The following is a 22,087-nucleotide window of genomic DNA, read 5'->3' as shown; positions in this document are numbered from 1 at the left end:
GAGCATACTCTCGTATCAGCAGGACAGTACAAGGAAGCACGGCAGATGTTTACCAAATTAGCTACCGAAAGTGACATCTTTTGCTTGTTCTGGATAGACAGGAAGTTTCATGGGGAATGAAACGAGCAAGAGAGACACAGCACGAGTGTATGCAGCCAACCTAGGTCTGGTTTGGTTCGGTTGCTTATTTTTAAGCACCCATCACATCGAATATTTAAATACTAATTAGGAGTATTAAACGTAGACTATTTACAAAATCCATTACATAAGCGAAGGCTAAACGGCGAGACGAATCTATTAAGCCTAATTAGTCTATGATTTGACAATGTGTTGCTACAGTAAACATTTGCTAATGATGAATTAATTAGGCTTAATAAGTTCGTCTCGTCGTTTAGCCTCCACTTATGTAATAGGTTTTGTAAATAACTTACGTTTAATACTCCTAATTAGTATCTAAATATTTGATGTGACACTTGCTAAAAATAAGCAAAGAGAATAGTCTGTTTGCTGACGCAAGCAGAGAGATTAGCGCATCGCATTTACAGCAATTCTGTGCAAGAGTATTTGGGGCGGGATGGGTTGGCAATCGATCGGATGAAGGCTCCGGGCCGGCGGCCGGGGGAAGCGCGGATCGGAAGCGTCGTTCCTGCTGGGGGTTGGTTGGGAGCTGGGACTCGGGCGTTGGGCGGTGCTGATGAGTGATGCTGACTGCTGTGAGGTGGGCGGGCGAGCGAATCGTTCCGGGAATCGGGATGGGCTGACGGGAGCACGGGACGTTCTGAATGGGCCCTGGGAGGTCGTCATATGTTTTGACTTTGGAGCGGGCCGTGAGGTCGTCATATGCGGGCTTGAAGTTTCTGTTTGTGGATCCAATTGGGCCTTCACTTCGGTAAGCATCAAAAGTCGTGCACTAAGATGCTTGTCCCGGCGCCGCCGCTGCAGAGGTTTAAAGAAGAAACCGGCCGGGTTTTGTGCTGGATCTGGCTATTGGACTGGACTGAGAGGCACACTGACCGACGGACGACAACGACGACGAACTAGCAGCTATGCGGCTATGCTTTCGTGGGCTTGAATCCTTTCATTTCAGCCCGCCCCATTCATTCAGGTCAGTGGCTCCTTCCGCTACGCTACAACAAAAAAGGTCGGGCCAAATGCGGAGGATCAGCCTTCTTAGGTCTGGACTTTGGACCACCTCATGCGTTCATTGATTTTCTTTTCCATCAGGGTCAGATGGACCCAAGGAACTGGTGCTGCGTTGTTGCTTCCGTTTCAAGAATCTCTACTAGTATCTCCCAGAAAACGAAATGCTCCAGCGCCAGACACAGCCTAAACAATGAAGTGTGCCTCTTAAAAACATATAAACAGAAGATGCCCGAAACTGCACAGCGATTCTCCTCCCACCGCACCGGCGCATCGCGTCACATGGCGACAGCATCATCCTCCTCCCACTCACCCTGCAGCCGCGGGCGCCCAGCCAAACCAGCCTCCCACCGCAACTGCCGCGGCGGCAGGGTGGCCTGGCCTGATTGGATCGTGCTCGTGCCGCACCGAGCAGGAGGCCCGAGGCCGGCGGAAGCGGACGACCACGCTGTCGTCGCGCACGGGCAACATGTGACGGGCACCCATCAGGCCAGGCGGCCAGGCCACCCCCGTCAGGGCACCTCCTCCTCATCCCATGATCCCCGTCCGCCGTCCGCGCCCGGCGCCCCCGCGCACGAGCACGAGACGTCTCCTCCCCCATCATCCCCACGCCCGTCCTGGGTGGATGTGGATGGATGCGCGCGCGCCGCACGCGTCGTCGCGCGGCGCGCCCGGCCGCCCGGGGCCACCGGGGGCAGCAGCTCCTTACCGGTTCCCCGCGCTCGCACGCAGGCGTGGCGCTGGACCAGTGGCCACTGATCGTGACGAGGAGTCGAGGACCATCGCTGGCTTGGCTGGTGGCGACGCGCACGGACCCGGCTGCGCGCCTCGGCCGTCTCGTCCGGCTGTCTGCCGCCGGATGGCGAGAGGTCTGAGGTCCATTGTCCAACACGTCCGTCTCGACAAGCTAGTGCCGTTCCGGTGAGGACTGCCGTCCGTACGTACGTGTCTCACCGGCTGTCGATCGGTCGCGCCGGTCACGATGCTGGATTAGTTGCCAATCATCCCCGGACGTAGATCGAATACGTGTCGAGGACGCGGCGGTGCCCTATCCGGAACAGGAAACTGATCTTTGACTCGTGGAGTCGCCTCTCACCCTCTATGATCTATCCAGCCCGGCGACTGGACTGCAACACGGAGAGATGCGACGATGTGCTCATCGGCTCGTCCACTCGACGACCCGCGGTGGGGCCACGCCGACGCACACGGCGTTGCCTTGCCTGCCGTGCGCTCGGTCGCTCGCTTTGGTTGCACACCACTTTTGCTTCCAAAAGCAAACACGTTACATAACCTCCCTCGTGATGTCCTCCTCGCCGTGTTCTGGCCCTGCGTGCTGCCCGCCCGCACGCAACGTCGTCGTGGCTGGCGTGGTCCATCGTCTTGTTAGGCGCGCCGGGACGGATCGGCACCCTCGTCGTCCCCAGCCGTGAGCACTGACCGACCCGTCGCCGTTGGTCCGTTGCACGGGAACGGCTAAGGGTGGTAGCAACGGGACGGGACGAGTTGAGCCTGCGGCAGCTTTGCTGCACCAGAAAAGGGCGAGCTCACGTGCCCGTGCCGCGCCGCCACAAGAACGCACGCGACGCGAAGACACGGCACGGGGGCTGTGACGGCGTGCCATGGCCACGGCCCACGGCGACCCCATCGATCACTGTAGCGCGCGCGGCAAAGTGGGGGAGCGAAGAGGGTTTGGTGGCACCGCACCCAGGACATCATTCGCGAACGTGGCCAGCGCGCGTCCAATCCGGCAGCCATGTGGAAAGGCAGATGCGAGGGAAAGCTACCGGCCGTGCGATCCAGGCCGCGCGTGCATGCACCTCGCGAGTCGCGAGTGCGGCCTGCCGGGCAGCTGGTGCCGCGGGGGGCCGGGGAAAGAAAGGCATGGCTCCGGGCTGCGCGCATCACCACGCATGGTGGCTGGGTGCGGGGGTAGATGTCATGGAGCCCTCGACCTCGAGCGGGCATGTCACGCCCCCGCCACTCGCCAGAATCTCCACCGCCGTGTCCCCGGGGCGATCCACACACCGCACGGCGACGCCCGAAAAGGCGCCAAGCAAGGCATCGCATTCTCGTCACGCGGACCCGGCGGGACGACAACGCACCATGCCAACGCTTGGAGCTGGATCGGTTTTTTTCCCGTGACAAGACACCAGAAAGTTGGTTGCGACACTGTTCTCGTAGTGCTTCGACAGAGCGGTCGTCTCTGCCAGCACGTACGAGCCACATGAACCAAAGCATATATCGCTGATATAAAGTTCCCCTACAAGAATATGAATTTCCAACTTTGAACACAGCAGCGTTCAGAATAGTGATGGAAACCAGGGAATTTGGGTGAGAATACAGGAACGGGTGCAAGTCAGAACGAACATTGGATGAACAAAATAACCATAGCAATCAGCCGGCATATAAAAAGAAAAAACAGCGAAAATACACCATAGAAAGGTGCAAGAAAGATTATTCAAAACAGAATCTTATGGGGTTATGGTGGGTGTCAAATAAAACAGTGGATTCAGGTACACTTTAAATCTGCCTATTTTTCTATTTAGCTACAAAGGCACTATGAACGATACAGATATGCAAAGCCTCTTTTCATTTACCCCTGCTACTATCTAAAGACAAGATAGGACGCGTCCATGCTAGAGTACAGTATTTAATACACAAAAAATAAAAAATGTGAAAAGGTGAGCAAGATAATTAAACACCATCTTTTGATACATGAACCAACAGATTCACACGCTTAAACCAGCAAAAACGAAATCGAGGTTACTTACTCGTCGTCCCGGAACTGTGATTCCATCCATCGATCTTGTGGATTTGTGGGGGAGCGCAGTTGCTATGTCCCTTTTCCCGCAAAGAGCATGTGGCAACTTTGCTCGAGTTCCACCATTTCGACAGGGTTTTGCCAGTTTAACTTTAACTTCGCTAGAGCCCATCTAACATCTCCAGCTCCTCACCTATTGACACTTCTTTTACCCCGGGAAGGAGTTTTCCTTCATCAGTAGTACTTTTTTCACTCATCCATGGATAGAGGAGTTCCAAGGAAACTTAACTTGTTCCATTCGCTCTGCTTGTTAACTTAACAATACCAAATACATAGCTCAGGTGTCCTCAATGTTTATTGTGTACCATAATCCAGCCTCTCCCACTTGAAGGATCTGCCAGAATTAATCCGCAGCAAAGCTCGCATAAATACACATACACAAACGCAGACTGCTGCTATGGCGAGCATTGAATGGATATATGGCCGAGCAAGCAATCCTCGTGACCGCAAAGGCTTCCTTAGCACACCAGACTCCAAAATGGCGCACTGGGAGCAAGATTGTATTTGCAATGCTCGAACCCCACCAACATTTCCTGACTGATCCATACCAACTTCATCTTTATCGACCATTATGGTAACCTGACTGTTCTTCCTGTCCACCAGCTTTTGCGCTACAAGCTCATTATAAGAATTATGGTTCCTCAACTTGGCATATGTTTCAGGAGATTGACCATCATCATCTAGAACTGACTGCCAGCAGTTTAAGCCAATCTGCAGTGATGTATGCAAAATCATAAGAAATATTGATGTAAAATAACTTGAAGATAAACACAAACTGAACTTTATGAACATACCTGTTGAGGATCATCTGTCAAGACATCAACAATGTCTTCTGCATTCTCAATAGATGCAGCAAGATGTAACGGAGTTAAACCACCAGGGCCAGGAAAGTTTGGTACAAAAGGGTACACTTTGGAATTATCTGGGCAAATAACAACAAACTTTACGAGCAAATGTACCATGCGGCTACTCTTTCTTTTCACTGCTCTGTTCAGAAGATGAACCTCTGCTAGCATCTCCATAGTTTCCTGCGATAGTTCATCACTAACCAAGCTTCTCTTGGCGAGGATATCCAGAAGTGTTTTAGTAAGAGAGCACCAGTCACGCTCACTAGAGAACAACAGAAGGTATTTGAACCGAGGAGTCGAGAACTGAATCAAATCCAAATCGGAAACATCGGATCTGGTGGAAGATGTACAAGCAGCAGTCCTCTGAAAGAGCCAGCCAAGTTCGTTAAGAAAGTGCAGAATTTGATCCCTTGGCTTTGACTGCCTAGGATCCTGAACCTGATCGTCTGAAGAGACATCAAGAAACTGTGAATCCTCAAGCTCAGCTTCAAGTTTTCTCAATTCCTGACAAACACTTGAACTTGCAACAATAACAGGGAAACTGTTACCCCTGAACCTGTTCTCTACCTGTAAACATCAAAGACAACAGTTTCAATCATCTTTACCAATGTGAACAACAAATTTCCATATATCAGAAACAACAAGGACTTCGAACTACAAACCTCAATAAAGCAGCGCCCAAGAATAAGATCAGGTTCTCCTGGCAAGTCAAAGGTCTCAACACCTGAATCATCGTATATGGTACCTGGATATGCTGAGCACAGCACTTCTTTGGATATGTACTTTCCTGTGCTGGTACAGTGGATCCTGCATTGATGCAAGGTTAAGAACAAGTCACTCAAATTGCAGATATTATTGTTGATAAAACATTATTTACAACTGAAACCTACTGGGTGCCAGGAATAGTCAAATTACGGCCCTTCAGAACGAGGGAGGTCTTTTGCCCACCAATGACAGCAATTGGTGACACAAAGGTCAACTCAGGGGTATTCCATGTTCTCCACGATTTCGATAAACGGGTCATTCCTGAAATAAATTAGCAAACTTGGCATCAACTAAAATGAGGTGAAAAGAACTCATAAGCAAAAGACCAAAGTAAGCTCTCAGATGAGCTGGGATAGACAAAAACAAAATGTGGCACTATTGATGGTAGTCGTGTGCGTACCCTCATTATATGATACCAACTTGGAATCAGTTCGAACTAAAAACCTTCCTTTGCTCCAGAAATCCAAATCAGAATTTTGAACTAGCGTGTTTACTCTCTGGAGAAGATTTTCTTCAAGCTGTAGTTACATTACAGAGGTTCCGCATTAGATATATTAGTTGTAGAATTCCAATTTTGTTGTCTAATTGAGTGACACTTACTTCATCCCATGCAATAGCTGGCATTGATAGGTACATGGATAGTACAAGGCAACCAGGGCGGATGTATCCCTCCATCTCAGTAGGGCTGTGTTTGAGCCAATTTACAATCTGATGATCAAGACAAGAAAGGAGAATTATTTCAACTACAGTCTGTAGTAAACAGGATAAAACAGGGCTTCAAGTGTTTTGTTAAAATAATCTAATGAGTTGTACCATACCTCGTCACGAATGTTCCCAGGTATTGTGCCAGGCTCCTTGCCAAACAGCTTGAATATAATCCTACCAGTCCGATCCTATAAAATGGTAAATCAAGAGAATAGAATTTAGTCCATGGCTAAAATGATACAACATCTTGGAAAAGTGGGGAACAACTGGAATTGCAAGCTTCTAAGATGATCTACCTGTCCATCTGAGTTTGAGGTAGAAGGTGAATGATCCGAACAAGATGTTGAGGCATAACACGACTGGTACCCAGGATTTGGTGGTGATCCATTCTCGATTGGTCGATCTGAATCCTTGAAGAGCTCAAGTGGTGGTGCAACCCATGCCCGACTTGTGCTAACCTCAACCATTGCAGCATCTTCCCCATAATCATGAGGATGCCTATCCTCTTCATCTACTGAATGTATGGGGAAGAATTTGTGAGTTATAGGTGGAGAGGACGAAGGAGATCTCTCATCCAGAGGATTACTACTCTCTGATGATAGGTACTTGTTTGCAGAGTCCATCTTCGGAGGGATGTCCTCCTCGATGCTTCCAAACAGCTGCAGTGACAAGTATGGCTGAGTCCCTTGGTCTGCATCCTTGTATGCATGAGGTTGACTTTCGTGAGTGCTATTGCTTCTCATGAAATCAGCAGCAGGAAAAGCTCGGATTGATTTATCATGTGAATTTACAACAGTTGCTGCCTCTGTTGAATGACTCTTGCTCTTGTTATTACCACTGCTGTCACTGCTCCCTTGGGACTGAGATGTGTTTGTCTCAGGGGTTGAAGTCGCAAGGCCAGTTGATAAAACTGCTAGCAAGTCCATGGTAGATGGCACAGTTTGTTTGTCAATTCCATTAGCCGTCTTTTGCACAGAATCCTCTTGCTGATCTTGTGAAGCATTCAAATCAACAACTTCTAGCGGAGGAGACTTTGGCGCAGAGGTTGTGTTGTTCAATGAATTTATTTTGCTTATAATTTCAACCAGATTCTGTTTATCTGGAATCTGAGGGATGCTAGGCGCTTTACCAACGTTGGAACCTGTCATTAGGACAATAAAATTCAGTACTGGTTATATCACAAAGTTGTGAGAGAGTATATTGAGTGCACAGTGAGTGCTGCTAGTACCTTGCAAGCGCGCAATAACAGTAATCAGATTGACAATATCTTGTGTCCTATTTGCTGCATTCTCTTGGTTTCCAGGTAGCAGCAACTGCGAAGCAACATCTGTTGGCTGAGTTTTTCTTCTTCGGCGGTTGTGTCCAGCGAGCCTACGTCTGCAGCTCCTCTTACCCTCATCAAACTCCGCGAGTGGGTGAAATCTAAACGATTGACCATAAGAACCAACTTATTAGTAACTAAATGCTCTCATAGCCCACACCAACACCGGCAGCACCATGACAGAGAACCATCTCTCCAGCCCAATACGCACGGGGTGTGAAGAAGCAGCGATCAAATCGTAAAAAAGAGAGTCCTACTAGTAGCACCACAACAACAAAAGTTGCCATGAAAGTTTTGGGAGGAGGCGGTTTCTATCATTACCTACTACACTGCTGGCAGAAGCGCTGCATCTGACTGGCGACGAGCGCCTTGGTGGTCTTGCTGTGAGTCTCGCAGACCTTGTGCCTCCTGTGGTAATCCTTGGCGCTGGTCAGATCCGCCCGGCAGTCATCCACTTGGCACATCGGGTAGCTCGCGCCTCCGTTCGCAGCCCCAGCGCCTCCTGATCCCCCGGCGCTCCCCGGCGATCCAGACCGGACCCGCTTGCTCGGCCTAACAACCGGCTCCTGCCCCGCCGCAGCCGAAGCAGGTGGGGAGGGTGAGGACGGCACGGGAGCCGATGGGCTGGTATCCATCGGGGTCGCCGCGTCCTCCCGCAGGCCGAGCTGGAGGTTCAGCGCGCCGCTACCCCCAGCGCGCCGATGCGCCTCAGCCACCTTCGCGGCCGCGGACGCCGCCGGCTGCTGCTGCTGCTGGTGGTGCTGGCCCTGCGCGCCGCCGCCGAGTCGGAGCGCGTCGGAGGACGGCCTCGCGGTTAGCGTGCGGCTGTCCCAGTCCCACATCTTGGGGTTCCAGTTCCCCTCCCCAGCCGCAGCCGCCGCCGCCGCCGCCTTGGCCGGCGCCACGGCGGCTGGCCACGGGTGGCCACGCTTCTTCGCCGCGGCGGCATGGGGAGGCAGTTGCTGGATCTGGTGCACGAACAGCGGGGGGGCCACCTGCGGCCCCACCTCCCGCTGCATCGCTCCTCAACGCCGCCGCCGCCGCAACCACCGATCCACCTCCGGGCGCGCGGATCTGCACAGCGAGGTCAAACCAATCAGCAACCGCGGCGGGGAGGCACCAGCGGCGGAGCCGAGGCGAGCGGCGGCGGAGGAAGAAGATTCCAGCTACCTGCTCTCGGCTCGTCAAGTCTACGGGGGACCAAGTCGCCCGCGTCACGTCACCCCCACCTCGCCGCCCTCCCCAACCCCCCAGAAATAGCACCAGAAATATCCCTCCCCCCGGGGAAGCGATGCCGCTGGGATGCGCTGCGAGGGGGAGAGAGGGAGAGAGCGAACCCAGTACAGGTGGTGGAATCGGCGGTGGAAAGAGCGCGGCGCGCGAGCGCGGAGGTTGGGGATGAGGAGGAATGGGCCGATGGCGTGATGCGGCGCTGGCTGGAAGGGGGGAGGCGTGAAAGGGAGGAGAGAGAAAGGGGAATCGAGCGGAGGGGGAGGGGAGGGAGAGGGAGGACGGCTCGGGCTTGGGCTTGGTTGGCCTGCGCGGGTGGCGTCCTGGCGCGGCAAACAGGCAGGGGAAGGCCGGGCGGCGGGTGGTGGCGTGCGCGTGGATCGGTGGCAGGTGCGCGTAATTAGCGAGGGTAAGCGAGGGCTCGAGTTGGAGGGAGGGTCGAGGGAGGGTGGTGGGTGGTGGTGCCGTCCCACGCCGCGCGCCCGCGGGGGACGGCCCGGCCGTACGACGGGGCGGGGTGGGGCAGCGAGACGAGAGCGATCGCGGGCAGGCACGGGTACCGGTGGTACGAGCCCACCACCACCACTCGTGCTCGTACCGCGGCCGGCGCGGCGTGCGTCTCCCCTGGGCTGCTGGCTGCCTGTGCCTGGCCCCGCCTCCCGGCGATCTGAACCCCGTGGTGTGGTGATGTGTGCGGCTGCTTTTTACGGTACGGCCCTGGCGCGCCCGGCCCGTCAAAATGGACTCGGATCCTCTGTCGTCCTCGTACGACGATGCCATCCGCCACATGCATTATTGTACTTGGGACGTAGGCCCTGTTTGGCATGACTCCAACTCTGGGTGGAGCTGCTCCACTCCAGAACTCCAGGTGGAGCCAGCTCTGGGTGGAGTTGGAGCTGTCTGGTGAGGGTGTTTGGCTGGGAGGGTGTCCCTAGCTCCAGAAAAGAGGAGTTTGAGGGTAGATTGCCTTTCTTGCCCCTGATTCGACTTGAACTACTTATCACAAATATAAAATGAAACTACATGCATTGAAGTCCAAAATAATAATAAAAATTACATGTTCCAAAAATTTAAAATTTCAAAATAAATTCATAGTTCCAAAATAAGGTCGTTACAATAATCATTGCACTAATTCCATGCTAGGGCAATTGATGTAGCCATACTATCACGAAAGGTGTCCATAGTCACAAAGCTTGATTCCGAAGTTGATCCATCGGAGGCATGTTGAGACACAGCATACTTGTTGTATCTTTCCGGAATAGTAGGCATGTAGGTAGGATCTCTATCAAAATTAGCAAAGTCCACATCAATGCTAGCATGTTCACGTATGAAATTGTGTAGAACCATAGTAGCAGCAACAATCTTCTTTTGTGTGACCATTGAATAACCGGGCATCTTGTAAAGGATTTGCCATTTCATTTTTAACACTCCAAACGACCGCTCAATAACATTACGAACAGATGAGTGTATACGATTGAACTTCTCTTTTGGAGTATTTGGTTCCATACCTCGATGCCACTCGGGTAAGTGGTACCTTTCACCCTTGTATGGAGCCAAATACCCCGGACGATTAGGATAGCCCGCATCTACAACATAGTACTTGCCTACACATATGTAAAATAAAATAAGTTTGTGCATACAAATATGAAAAGGAACATAAGGAAAAATATTTACCTTGAGGAGGATGTGGGAAGACATTTACATCTGCTTCCAATGCATGGTACAATACACTAGTGTCATGCAAAGAACCCGGTTGACCCGCAGCCACATAGGTGAAGCGCATATCAAAATCACAAACAGCAAGCACATTTTGAGTTGCAATTCCAGTCTTACCAATATATCTCACTTGTTCTTCCGGTGATAAATACACACGAATATGGGTTCCATCGAGTGCACCAATGCAATCCTTAAAGTGTGGGTATGCTCTCTTGTCATTCCTAATCCTCTTGTGCACATTGCGAAAATTAGGATCTGTTGGTCTCAAGAAATCTTGTGCCATGGCAACCACACAATTTAGAACTTCATGAAATTTTCTACTAATGGTTTCACCTGAGTGTTTGAACTTATTCTGTCCTCTTCTATTTGACTCACACCCACCACATGTGAATAGGAAAATGGCCAACATTTCAAGAGTATTCATGTGCTTCGATGGTTTTAATCCGTACCTCTCAACCAACACATCATGAAGATCCTGAAAAATAACCTCATTCATCCGAAGCATTCGATGGCACTCCCCTGGAGTGTTTACCGTCTCCATCAGCCATCCCATTCCACTCTGTTGTGAAAACATAAATCTCGGCGGTGCCTTATCCATATATGAGTCATGATAACTTTGTGCTAGCTTACCACAGCTCTCAACCATTTTAAAAAAATATTCACCATCAGAATCACTAGATTCATCAGACTCACTTGAAGACATCTGTGAACATTGACATAAATGAAATGTAAGATACAACTGTCATACATAAATAAAATGCAATAAGATAAAATGTACCACACATGCGACAAAAATAAAATAGTAGCATACACAAATGACATCACTCTCACTAAGCCAATTTCTATTTTTCATATTTATCATTGTACTTCCTCCTAAGCCAATTGAACCTAATCTCATTAGTAGGCAAGGTCATGAACATCTCCCTTTGCTCCTTCTTCACAAACAATTCAGACGCCATGTAATGTTCATTGCTATCATAGCCGGCCCCACAAGCAATCACAACCTCCATCACTTCCTCAATAGAATATTTTCCATGTCTCTTCGAAATATATTCATTAGCTGAACTTGCCATACTTGTTACTGCTTCTTGAATTAGGAATGCATTTCCAGACTTCGCTTTTTTACCACTCCTGTCAACAGGCCTTGCCAGTCTCTTGCCACTCGCAGGTGAAGGAGAAATACCAATATCCTCCTCTTGTGTTTCAGGAATGAAATCATCACCTTCTGGCTCAAAATTGGTTGCCTCATCTTGTGTCACATCAACATTTTCGGTTGCTTCAACATTCACAACATGAGGAGACCAATGATCAATACCAATAGTAGTAATGTCAGCAAAACACTTGGCTAATTCATCTTCATTCTCAAGGCCCTTCTTTTTGAACTTGCCACAACCCGGAATCTCCTGAAATAAGCACATAATAATAATATTATTATAAGTATTATCAACAGGTTTGACATATGCAAAAAAATATAGCAAAATTTTTTAACCAACTTACAGATCTAGCTTTTTTCCACCATTCATCATCCATAGCAATAGTCTTCCTTATAGGATCCCAACCAGTCCCTGTTTGCCTTAGCATTAGTTTCTTCCATGCTTTGAAATCTTCCTTCAACTTGTCCCATTTGTTCTTGATCTGACCCTTGGTAGCCACAATTCCAGTCCTTTCCTTGAACCCCTTCTCAACCTCAGCATAACCAAGTGCATTCAAGTGTGTGTTTGGCCGATTTCCTTTTTCAACTTGTTCGGCAAACAACACACACAACACTCGAGTGTTCTCCGAATTCCAATCAATTTCTGGCATCTATCGAACTCACAAATTTCATATTAGAAGCCCTCGCGTATATCAATTTCATACACACACAGCAATAGAGTATATCAATTTCATACACACAGCACTCGAGATTGCGCATATCAAACATTAGGAAGCCTATCAGTCAATGCACCCAGAACATTACAAGTGCACACAAATATATTAAGACGAGACTATACCTCACCAAAGGGGAAGTGATAACGAGCTCGATTTTTTTGCAAGTCCACTTTTCTTCATGTGCTCCCGCAGACCATCAACCTACAGAAAAGTGTAACAGTCAGGAATGCATTTTTCTGTAAAGCTGTCATCCAAATTCATAATACATCAGAGGTATAACAAATGTGAATGGCCATGCGTATTCATAATGAAGAAACCACTTTCTGGAATGTTCTTTTGTGGGATTTGAATTTGGGTTAATGGCCTGTTAGTACATATCATTATGTTCACCATTTTTCTGGCAAATAGAGGTATATCATTATGTACAGAGAATTTCGTCCTAGCGTGGCAACATGGTTGCTTGGCAAATAGAGTATCAGATATGATGATGCTCACATGACAGTCAGACTTTGCACAAGTGTGTCATAAAGAATGGTCGTCCGTTATATTAGATGGCAATGTGCAGTAATCTATGAAGATATCCATACAGTGCGTGGTATAGGCACCACAGTGCCGCTGTACCACTCTGAAATTGTGCCAGAATCATTTCATTTGTAGCACCGTATTGCTGCATTGCATCAGAACAGGCCAGAAGCAATGGAGGTAAACATTAATGGAAAGCGTACAGCAAGCAGAAATTTGCAAGCTTTTGTACACCACCTGATCTTTTGCACACAGCAGAAATGCAGAATCAAACATATCATAATTGACAATGATTAGAAACATCGCCCCCCGGAGGTACCGTATATACTAGTTTGCAAGAAGCTATCATAGCATTCGTACGTTACAGTCTACTTGAAGTGAAGTGAAAAACTCTAGCTACACAACAGTGCAAGCCTCCTAGGCTCCTAGTCATGCAAGGGCTCCTCTGCCTTGTCTTTGCTCAGGCAGGCCAGGCCTCTGCAGGCTGCAGGCAACCCCTGCGCAAACCGGGCCGGCGGCCGGCCGAGAGGAATTTGGAATTCCGGCAGCAAACCAAAAGATCCATCAATTCACCACTTCCCTCAATCTACCATAGTAATCCACGGGACCCTAATTCATAGAGGGGGACTCGAATTGGCGGATTGGCGCTGGGGATTTCATACCTTTGAATGGGCGGCGGATCTCCTCCCACGCCGGTGGCGGGCGGGCTTCGACGGCGGCTTCAGCGGCTTCGGCGGCGGGGCGACACGGGCGGCGGCGGGGCACAGCGGCTGGCGGCGGGCTTCGACGGCCGACGGCGGGCCTTCGCGGCGGGCTTCGGGGGCCGGCGACAGGGCGCTCGGCCGGCGGCGGGCTCGTCCAGATGCGGCGGGAGGCGAAGCTAGGTGGCCGGGCGGGGTAGGAAAACGGCGGCGGGCCTACGGCGGCTGGCGGCGGGGCTCGGCCGGCCGCCGGCGGGGGTGGACGGCCGCCGGCGGGGGTGGACGGCCGCCGGCAGGGGCGGCGGCGCGGCTAGGGTACACGCGGCGCGGGCGGGACTTCACGCGAGGGAGAAAAACAGAGGCGCGAGGGAGAAGAATGAAACGTTACTTTTGTGTAATCAGTGGCAATGGTGGGTAATTACCCACCAACTCCACGAGGAGGTTCAAAAGAGGGAGTTTTGGAGCAGCAAAAGAGGTGCTCCAAAACTCCACCCTCATTTGTACTACAGCTCCATGGAGTTGGCAGCTCCATGGAGTTTTGGAGTTGGGTTGTTTGGCTACTTTTTTTGTTGGAGTCGCTGGAGTTGTGGAGTGGAGCTATGCCAAACAGGGCCTTACCCCGACAGTACTGCGCTCTTTTTTTACCTCGAGGAGGAAGTGGATCAAATATTTTGGATAAAAAATAGAGGAAGGAGTGCTCAACAAGAGCGTGGCACCATCTTTTATAGGGAAAAAAAGTTGCACCATTTCTTAGTAAAATTCTACTTGTGACTGAAAACGAGAGATGCCCCTTTTCGATGGATTGATTTGCAGAAGGGAGAATTCAGTTGCATACTTGTTGTTCTATTATGATATCTTGATCTTGGCAATAAGCTTTTCCAAACTCGAACGCCCTCCGTGTGGTAGACGACTAGAACTGGACTAGAACCGGTGAGGGCCGATTTATATAGTTTTTTTATAATTTTATGCTAAATAGTATACGTCCAAATAAGATATCTCAATTGTTAAGATGGCAGTGTATTGCTAGGGTCGTGAAAAAATAAAAAAAATAGGTTACAAAAGTGATCCTACACTTGTGTAGAGAGAGCGCTTGCGAACCTCCTAAACTCTCTCGATCACTTATGTTAGCTCTTATCTAGATCCAACTCAACCGTGAACCTCCGGGGCTACCCACCACCTTCTAAAAGTTTAGATCTTTAACACAATCGACTCGCTATACAGCAAAAAGTGCTTATTGCCACTTCGATTCTACTGTTCGGGCACTTATCGGTTGAATCCACTCAAGATGTCGCCACAGCAACATACGATGACGATGCATTATCACGACGGACACGACCTCTAGCATCCAATGATATGCAACCTTAGCCCCGGTTCCTGGATCGAGTGGTTGAAGAGCGCTCACCCCTCGAACTCAAGCCAAATCGGGAAGCAGGTGTTATCACTCGCCACCCGCGACAGTCGACAGACTCACTGTGCAACCACCGCGGTAGTGCTTACCCATTTTTATCAAAAGCATAGTCAACACACGCACTGAGTTGATTTTTCACACTGAAATCGCCCCCAACCCCGTCTGAACTGTAGAGGCGCGCCTGCTTATCTGACGAAACGTTGCGGTCGCCTCCCCAAACCGTCGCCAGGGGCAAAACGGGGAACAAATGTGGTGGTGGAGCGAGAGGACGGCGGCGGGGCCCGCGCCCGGCCTCAATTATTTGTCCTCGCGGATTCCTCCCTCCGCCGGGGTGGCTCGCCGGTCGCCGATGGCGCCACCGAGCCCGTCCACGGCTTTTTCTCCCGTCCGCCCCGCCCCACGGGGTCTATGAAGTAATGCTATAGTACTATACTCCCCGCTCGGACGTCTCAGCCCCCCGCGTCGTCCCGTCCTCTTTGCCGCGTCGCCGCCGCGCAGGCGCCACGCGTGTCGCGGGGCCAGTGGCCGTGCGGCTGCCGGAGGGCTGGGCCGGCGGGGCCGTGCGGCGCGGAAACGCGCTCCGCCAACGGCAACGAGAAAGGTAGCCACTGTACTGGACAGCACTCCCCGCTGGAGTAAAAAAAACAAAAAAGCGACTGGTTCGTGCAGTCAAATGGCGAGTTGGCATTCTTTCGGCGAAGCTGAGAGACTGGAGAGGGAGCGAGGATGACAGGATGCGGGTTGAACAAAATGTTAAACAAGTTCAGATCTAGCCAGCCGATATTTGATCCGGGCGGTTGCTTTTCAAGGTGAAACTAATTTACTGCGTTGTCTTGTGGATGGTCGCTGGGTGTTGTTTAATGTTCACGAACCTTTGCTTTTTCTTTAGCTCACCACGTTCTTGGTCCTCTTGGATAGCAGCTCGATTCATCTTTTCGTTTCTTTTCTTTGTTACCTTAAATCTACTAATACTGTACCTTTTCCTGTTCGAAATAAAACTATGTTTCCGTACAAGCTGGTACGCACATTACAAAAGAAAAGAAAACAAATACTCTGTTAACCCAAATAAAATGGCACGCACATTTTAAAATTCTGAAAAAATAGCTTTGGCGTTTGGCAACGGTGGGACAATTTTATGGCTAACTTTATCATGAACTAAAGCGTCATAGTGAGGCTCAAAACTTAGTAATTTTTGAGGAATCTTAAGCTCGAAAGGAATGCATAAATAGATCCAACAGACGTGTAGTTCGCCGGGACGCAAAAAAGAGCACTTCGGCCATACACCATCTGCGGCCATGCATTATGATGCCAAAAACAAGTGATCATGTCTAAAAGTCAGGCATCAATATTGTTGGATTCGGCTTCCCAACCTCACAAATTTTCGGTGCCTTTTATTAGCTACATTTTATATTTCTTCTGCGCTGTCACCCTTTCTTGTGTTCTCTGCCACACATGTACTGTACGTATACAACAAAGCAACAGTAAAAGTTAAACTGCGAGATGGAAGGGACGATTTACGGTTCACCAACTCTCGATGTAAAACCTAGGACAGGGACCCAACGTACAGGTACGTTTTCGTCATTTGCCCCTATTTCTTTTTTTTCCTCGGACAGGACAGCCCTCGCTTTGTAAATTGTGGGTGGATCGCATCTTGCAACTGGGAAAATGGCGAGCGCTGTAGAATGTGCTCCGCTGCCGATGGTGACGGATGCGATCGCGACGGGATTAAGAAACTTTCCCAAGTTTTTTTTAGCAACGGTTCTGAGCCTCATCACGAATTCGGCGACCTTGGAAAAGATGGTAAAAATCCATCCTTTTTTCCGATGACTCTTGAGGCCCTGGATTCCCAATTTCCCATCTCACGTAGATGCAACTTGGTACCGGGCTGATTTGGTAAAGATGGCAGCAGTGACCTGACAGCTCCTTACCAAAAATAAGCTCAGCTGAAGGAGCACAGCGAGATTTTTCGCAAGCTAAACGTAGGGAAAGGAAGAAAAAAAACCCTGATTTTTCTGAGATAAACTGGACTGATAATTCCTTGCATAGCACATAACTTTTTTTTAGAGAAACATGCTGGAATTCCCACAAAATTTGTATGGAATTCTCGTGTTCTGGAGAGGGCCTAACCTAACATGGCCTTGACGTGTTAAATGACACTTGGCCCCCTACCCACACAGGTCTCCTTTCGACGCCGTGTGCAGGTGCAGGTGCAGCTTTCGTTGTGCGCGTAGCAATATCAACCACCAAGAAAAAACATAGTACAGTGCTAAGGCTACATGGCCATCATCATTGTGAATACAATAAGCAATCATAGAAGTCCTTGGGGGCGACCGGGGATTAGAAAAGTACAGGGCCGGGAAGTGGTCCGTACGTACATTTTCTTTCACGTCAGTTTTCTGTGGGTACACACTGACACACCCCCACGAGAGAGGCCTTATCTGGGCGAGGTGCTTAGTGTGTTACAGTACCGACCATCACATGTGCGGTTAGCCAAAACCGTATGGTCAAAACAGTGGTTAGTAAAGGGGCAGCTGCTAATCTTGCACCGAGTCTCCTTATCAAAATAAAATAAGATAAAATCTTGTACTAAGGCCCCCTCGTAGTTTATTTAGCTCTAGAGGCTGGTGTCAAGCGATTATTGGCTCGTGAGAAAAGCAATTATATGCTCGGTTGGCGCGGACCGTGTTATAGTTTATATTCTTTGGTCCCCTTTGAAATGGGCAACATTACTACTAGTGTCGGGCACCATTTTCCTCTCTTGCTCTCCACAGGTAATCCCCTTTCTTATGTTTTCCCGTTTAATTGTCGAATTAAAGAGCGAGCTTGCTATTTAGAAACAATAACACATATCTTTTTTAAAAAAAAGAAGAAGAAGAAAAGCACATTTCCCGGTTAATTGACCAGCATATGAAGTTAAAACAACTGTCCAAGAGTTGCGAGTAGGTTTTTGCCAGCTTTCGTGTGATTGATAGATAGATAGACTCTTTTCGCCCATGTTGAGTAGTAGGTGCTATTTTCGAGTACGGTCTGCCATGTCTTTTCAAATGTCATCAAGCTGCCAGCTTATCGTACTCGAATGCGACTGTTACTAACCTCTCTCCACTACTTGTTTTTAGTTTAGGGGGTTTTTTTATCCCGGTCTAACTTTAGCCCCTGTCATATCGAATCTTTAGACACTAATTAGAAGTATTAAACATAGGCTAATTACAAAACGAATTTCAAAACCCCTAGGCTAAATCGCGAGACGAATCTATCAAGTCTAATTAGTCCATGATTTGATAATATGGTGCTACAGTAAACATTCGCTAATGATGGATTAATTAGGCTTAATAGATTCGTCTCGCGATTTAGCCTAGGGATTCTGCAATTAGTTTTGTAATTAGCTCATGTTTAGTCCTCCTAATTAGCATCTGAATATCCGATGTGACACGGACTAAACTTTAGCTCTAGGATCCAAACACCCCCTTAGGCCAGTTTGGTTCTTTTATCCCTATTAAAATTTCTATCCCATCGAATATTAGATCCTAAATTTCTGTCTCATTGAATATTTAGATACTAAGAGTATTAAATATAGACTAATTACAAAACTAATTGCACAGATGGAGGCTAATATGCGAGACAAATCTATTAAGCCTAATTAGTTCATGATTTGATAATGTGATGTTACAGTAAGTATGTGCTAATGGTGAATTAATTAGGCTTCATAGATTCGTCTCACGAATTAGCCTCCATCTGTGTAATTAGTTTTATAATTAGCTCATGTTTAATCCTCCTAATTAGCCTCTGAATATTCAATGTGACATGAACTTTAGTCCGGACTAAAAATCCAAATACCCTCCTAGCCTAAGTTAGATTTCTCTAACTTTGATGAAATTTGTAGAAAATATGCTGACATGTGTAGTACCAAATAAATGCATCATGAATCCATGTTTCATGTTGGATTTAATAGAATAATTTGATGCGGACAATGGATAAAGATTTTCCTCATAAAGATGATAAAAGTCGGAGAAGTTTAACTTATACGATAAAACTAAAACATCTTGGTACAATTTAGACCCAAGGGAGTCTTAAAAACCACGTTCTACCCAAAAGGAAGCGAAGCGTCAACCTTTGTTGCTAGATCCACATTCCTAACGTGGTCCCGGTGACATCAAACATTACACTCCTCTCTTCGCAAAGCCCTAGCTAGCTGAAACGTGACGCGACACTAATTACTGTTGCAAGATCAGTAGTACGATACAATGGTAACTCTTCGAATGAAACAAGCACCACGGCCTTACAAAAACCAAATAATTCATATCATGTCAACCAAGGATCTCACAGAATTACTTGCTGCCGATGGTGGCCTCCGTACGGCACCCCGGGCCCAAGCGGCCACCTGCCCCCCACCCCGTTCTGTGTTCTCTACTCCTCTATCAACTTTCTTAATCCCTCTCCCCGTCACGAGCCCTAGCTTATCGGTAGTCAGCTCCTCACGCGCCCTTGTTTATTCACATTTCTTCTACTAGGCGCCCGCGTATTCTAATCCCCGGAGGTTATCCCGTCCCGTCCAATCCCCGATCCAGCATCCGCCTACGCTGACGCGCCCGCCGATCCATTGGCGACGAGGTCTCCATTCTCCCGGCCGGGGCGCAGAGGCCGCCGCGTGGCCGCGACGCGACGCAGCGGCCGGCAAAGCCGTCGAGGCGAGGCGTGCAGCTCGCCGGGCGTCGCTGTCGCCGTCGGCCTCGCCTTTTGCTCGGCGCGCGCGGCCCTTTCTTTCGCCGCCGCTGCCGGCTGTCCCCATGTGAACGTCCACACCCGCGCCCGCTCGTACACTTGACGCGCACGCACGACGTACCGGTACCGGCCGGCACATCATCTTCTCCGTCCGTCCGTCGTCATCCCAGCCCAGAGCCCGGCCGTGCCGTCGTTCTAGGCTTCTAGCCTTCTAGTTGTATAAGGTGGTGTGCACGTACACGCCTGCGTAGGTTCGTAGGAGAGGGACGCCACGTGTACGGACGGCGGTGCTCCTGGCTTTGGGGCGGGCCTGATGATGATGGAAATAAAACGAGCACGTCGATTTGGAAACAAAGTTCATGGGTGGTTTAAGATGGAGACGGGTGCGAACGCGCCCACTAAACAGCCTTCGTCCTGAAGACTACGTGCGGGTTTCGACTTTCGTCCAGCAGGACCCCAGCCTGAACCTTTTCCTCCCACTCCACTGCACGTACTACGCCGATCGCCGGCCGTCTCTCTCCTCCCCCCCCTGCTCGTACGCCGGCACGTGGTTCCCGTCGACGGGACGGCTAGTTTTTTTTCGTAGCGTTCGTTTCCTTGTCTTGTCGCGGCGCAACAGGCAGTGTAGTAACAGCAGGCACCGCCACGAGGCATATGCCGTGCGCGTCGCCGTCTCCCTGTTACCCTGTACACCATCTGGCCTCGCACCGCCCGCCCGCGCCGCGCGCGACGTGACGCCGCGCTGCCCTGCGCGCGCGGACGACGGAACGGCTCCTGCGGCCTGATGCCTGCCTGCCCGCCCGACGCCCCGACCCGAGCAAGTGGGACGGTTCGGTCGCCTTCCGTTCGCTCCAGCCGGGCGGACAGCGGCAGCTGGGCTCGGCGCCCCCCGCGGCGCGGTTCGACCGGCTCGCCGCGACGTGACCTTCCGCGCGCTTCACGTGGAGCGCCCGTCCTCGGCACGGGGCGTTTCGGCTCGGCGTCGGCGCGCGGGCGCCGGGACGTCAGCCCCCGCGGTGGTCGTAACAAACCCCAACCCCAAGCCGTGCCGTGGCCCGCGACCTCGGCGCGGCGGCGATAAGATAAGGATCCTCGCAGGCGATCGGGCCGGCGCCGGCTGGGACGCGTCCCCTGGCCCCCGGCACGCAACCATCCGCGCGACGCCGACGCGAGGTCCATGCGCGCGGCAGCGGATACGGGCTGGAGCCCTGGCCGCAGGCGCAATCACTGACCCATCCTTTTACCTCTAGAATTTTTTTTTTCCACGACCTAAAATTTGGACCTTATCATATTGTATATTTAGATTTAGAAGTACTAAATATAAACTAATTACGAAATCAATTGCATAGATGGGACTAATTCGTGAGACGAATCTATTAAGCTTAACTAATTCATGATTAGCACATATTTACTGTAACATCATATTATCAAATCATAAACTAATTAGACTTAATAGATTCGTCTCGCGAATTAGTCTCCATCTGTGCAATTGATTTTATAATTAGTTAGTATTACATTCGGTATCACGTGACTCAACTTTAGTCCTACGTCCGGGCTAGGACGCGGCCTTTGTTGAACGCCGACGTGGAGGACGACGCCGCGCGGGTGGTGTGGGGCCTGCCGCCTGCAGGGTGAATTCGATGCCGCTGTGCCTGTGTGATTCAAATAGTAATCTCGTTGCTACAGTGCGTGGATAAGCTAGCGTTTCGGCCACACTACGTCGACTTGGTTGCCCGCCTGGTCAGCGCCCGGAGCTCTGAGCTGAGCCGAACCAGTCTAGGTTGACTTTTGACCCGATATGCTCTCGCTAAACTTTAAATTTAGTCATCTTTAGTCTTCAAAGTTTGCTTATGAGGACTAAAAGGTACCTTGGACATCCTGTACCTCTCATTAATACTTATCCACAACCAGCTCCCCACCCGTCCCGCCGCCAACCCCTAGCCACCCGCCTGCCGCTCCCAGCCCGCTGGCGGCTCCCGCCGCCACTCCCGCCCGCTTCGACACCAGCTCACCGCCCGCCCCGGCCACCCGCCCCGCTGCCCGCCGCCGCTCCCGGCTCGCCGACCACTCCCGCCCTTCCCGATCCCCGCCGCCCCCAGCACGCCGGCCGCTCGTCGGGCCGCCACCCTACCCCTGCGCCGCCTCCGTACCCCCACGCCACCGCTCGCGCGTGTGCTGTGCGTGCCTGCGTGGGGAGGCAAAGAAGGAAAAAGGCAAGGGCAACAATGATTGGAGGTAAGTTGATCATTATTCAACTCATTTAATTTTTTTAATCACTAGAAATAAATAGGGGATTAAACTTTAGTCCTGACTAAATGGGAG

The 22,087-nt window shown here is 50.2% G+C and overlaps 2 protein-coding genes across 3 annotated transcripts; both read right to left on the bottom strand.

The window, feature by feature from the left end:
• Positions 1 to 3,581: 3,581 nt before the first annotated feature.
• LOC101756677 (squamosa promoter-binding-like protein 15) lies at positions 3,582 to 9,142 on the bottom strand. Of its 2 annotated transcripts, XM_004973842.4 has the most exons (11): positions 8,771 to 9,142; positions 7,922 to 8,674; positions 7,508 to 7,701; positions 6,576 to 7,420; positions 6,393 to 6,467; positions 6,175 to 6,282; positions 5,975 to 6,092; positions 5,700 to 5,835; positions 5,472 to 5,616; positions 4,756 to 5,376; positions 3,582 to 4,672 (listed from the first exon to the last, which is right to left on the bottom strand). In XM_004973842.4, exons 2-11 carry the CDS (start codon positions 8,617 to 8,619, stop codon positions 4,256 to 4,258), a joined length of 3,357 nt encoding a protein of 1,118 aa, XP_004973899.1. In that variant the 5' UTR covers positions 8,620 to 8,674; positions 8,771 to 9,142; the 3' UTR covers positions 3,582 to 4,255. The 2 variants fall into 2 exon arrangements, with proteins under 2 accessions (XP_004973899.1, XP_012702492.1); XM_012847038.3 differs by having other exon boundaries at positions 7,922 to 9,142.
• Positions 9,143 to 11,231: 2,089 nt separating this feature from the next.
• Positions 11,232 to 13,900, bottom strand: LOC101777507 (L10-interacting MYB domain-containing protein-like). The gene is made up of 4 exons (XM_012846699.3): positions 13,600 to 13,900; positions 12,538 to 12,616; positions 12,044 to 12,349; positions 11,232 to 11,949 (listed from the first exon to the last, which is right to left on the bottom strand). The coding sequence occupies exons 3-4, from the start codon at positions 12,347 to 12,349 to the stop codon at positions 11,389 to 11,391; spliced, it is 867 nt and encodes a 288-aa protein (XP_012702153.2). The 5' UTR covers positions 12,538 to 12,616; positions 13,600 to 13,900; the 3' UTR covers positions 11,232 to 11,388.
• Between the last annotated feature and the right edge of the window lie 8,187 nt (positions 13,901 to 22,087).

The sequence above is a fragment of the Setaria italica genome, chromosome VI (genome assembly GCF_000263155.2).
Source record: "Setaria italica strain Yugu1 chromosome VI, Setaria_italica_v2.0, whole genome shotgun sequence".
In the NCBI taxonomy this organism is placed as follows: domain Eukaryota; kingdom Viridiplantae; phylum Streptophyta; class Magnoliopsida; order Poales; family Poaceae; genus Setaria; species Setaria italica.
This window is presented reverse-complemented; position numbering and strand designations above follow the sequence as displayed.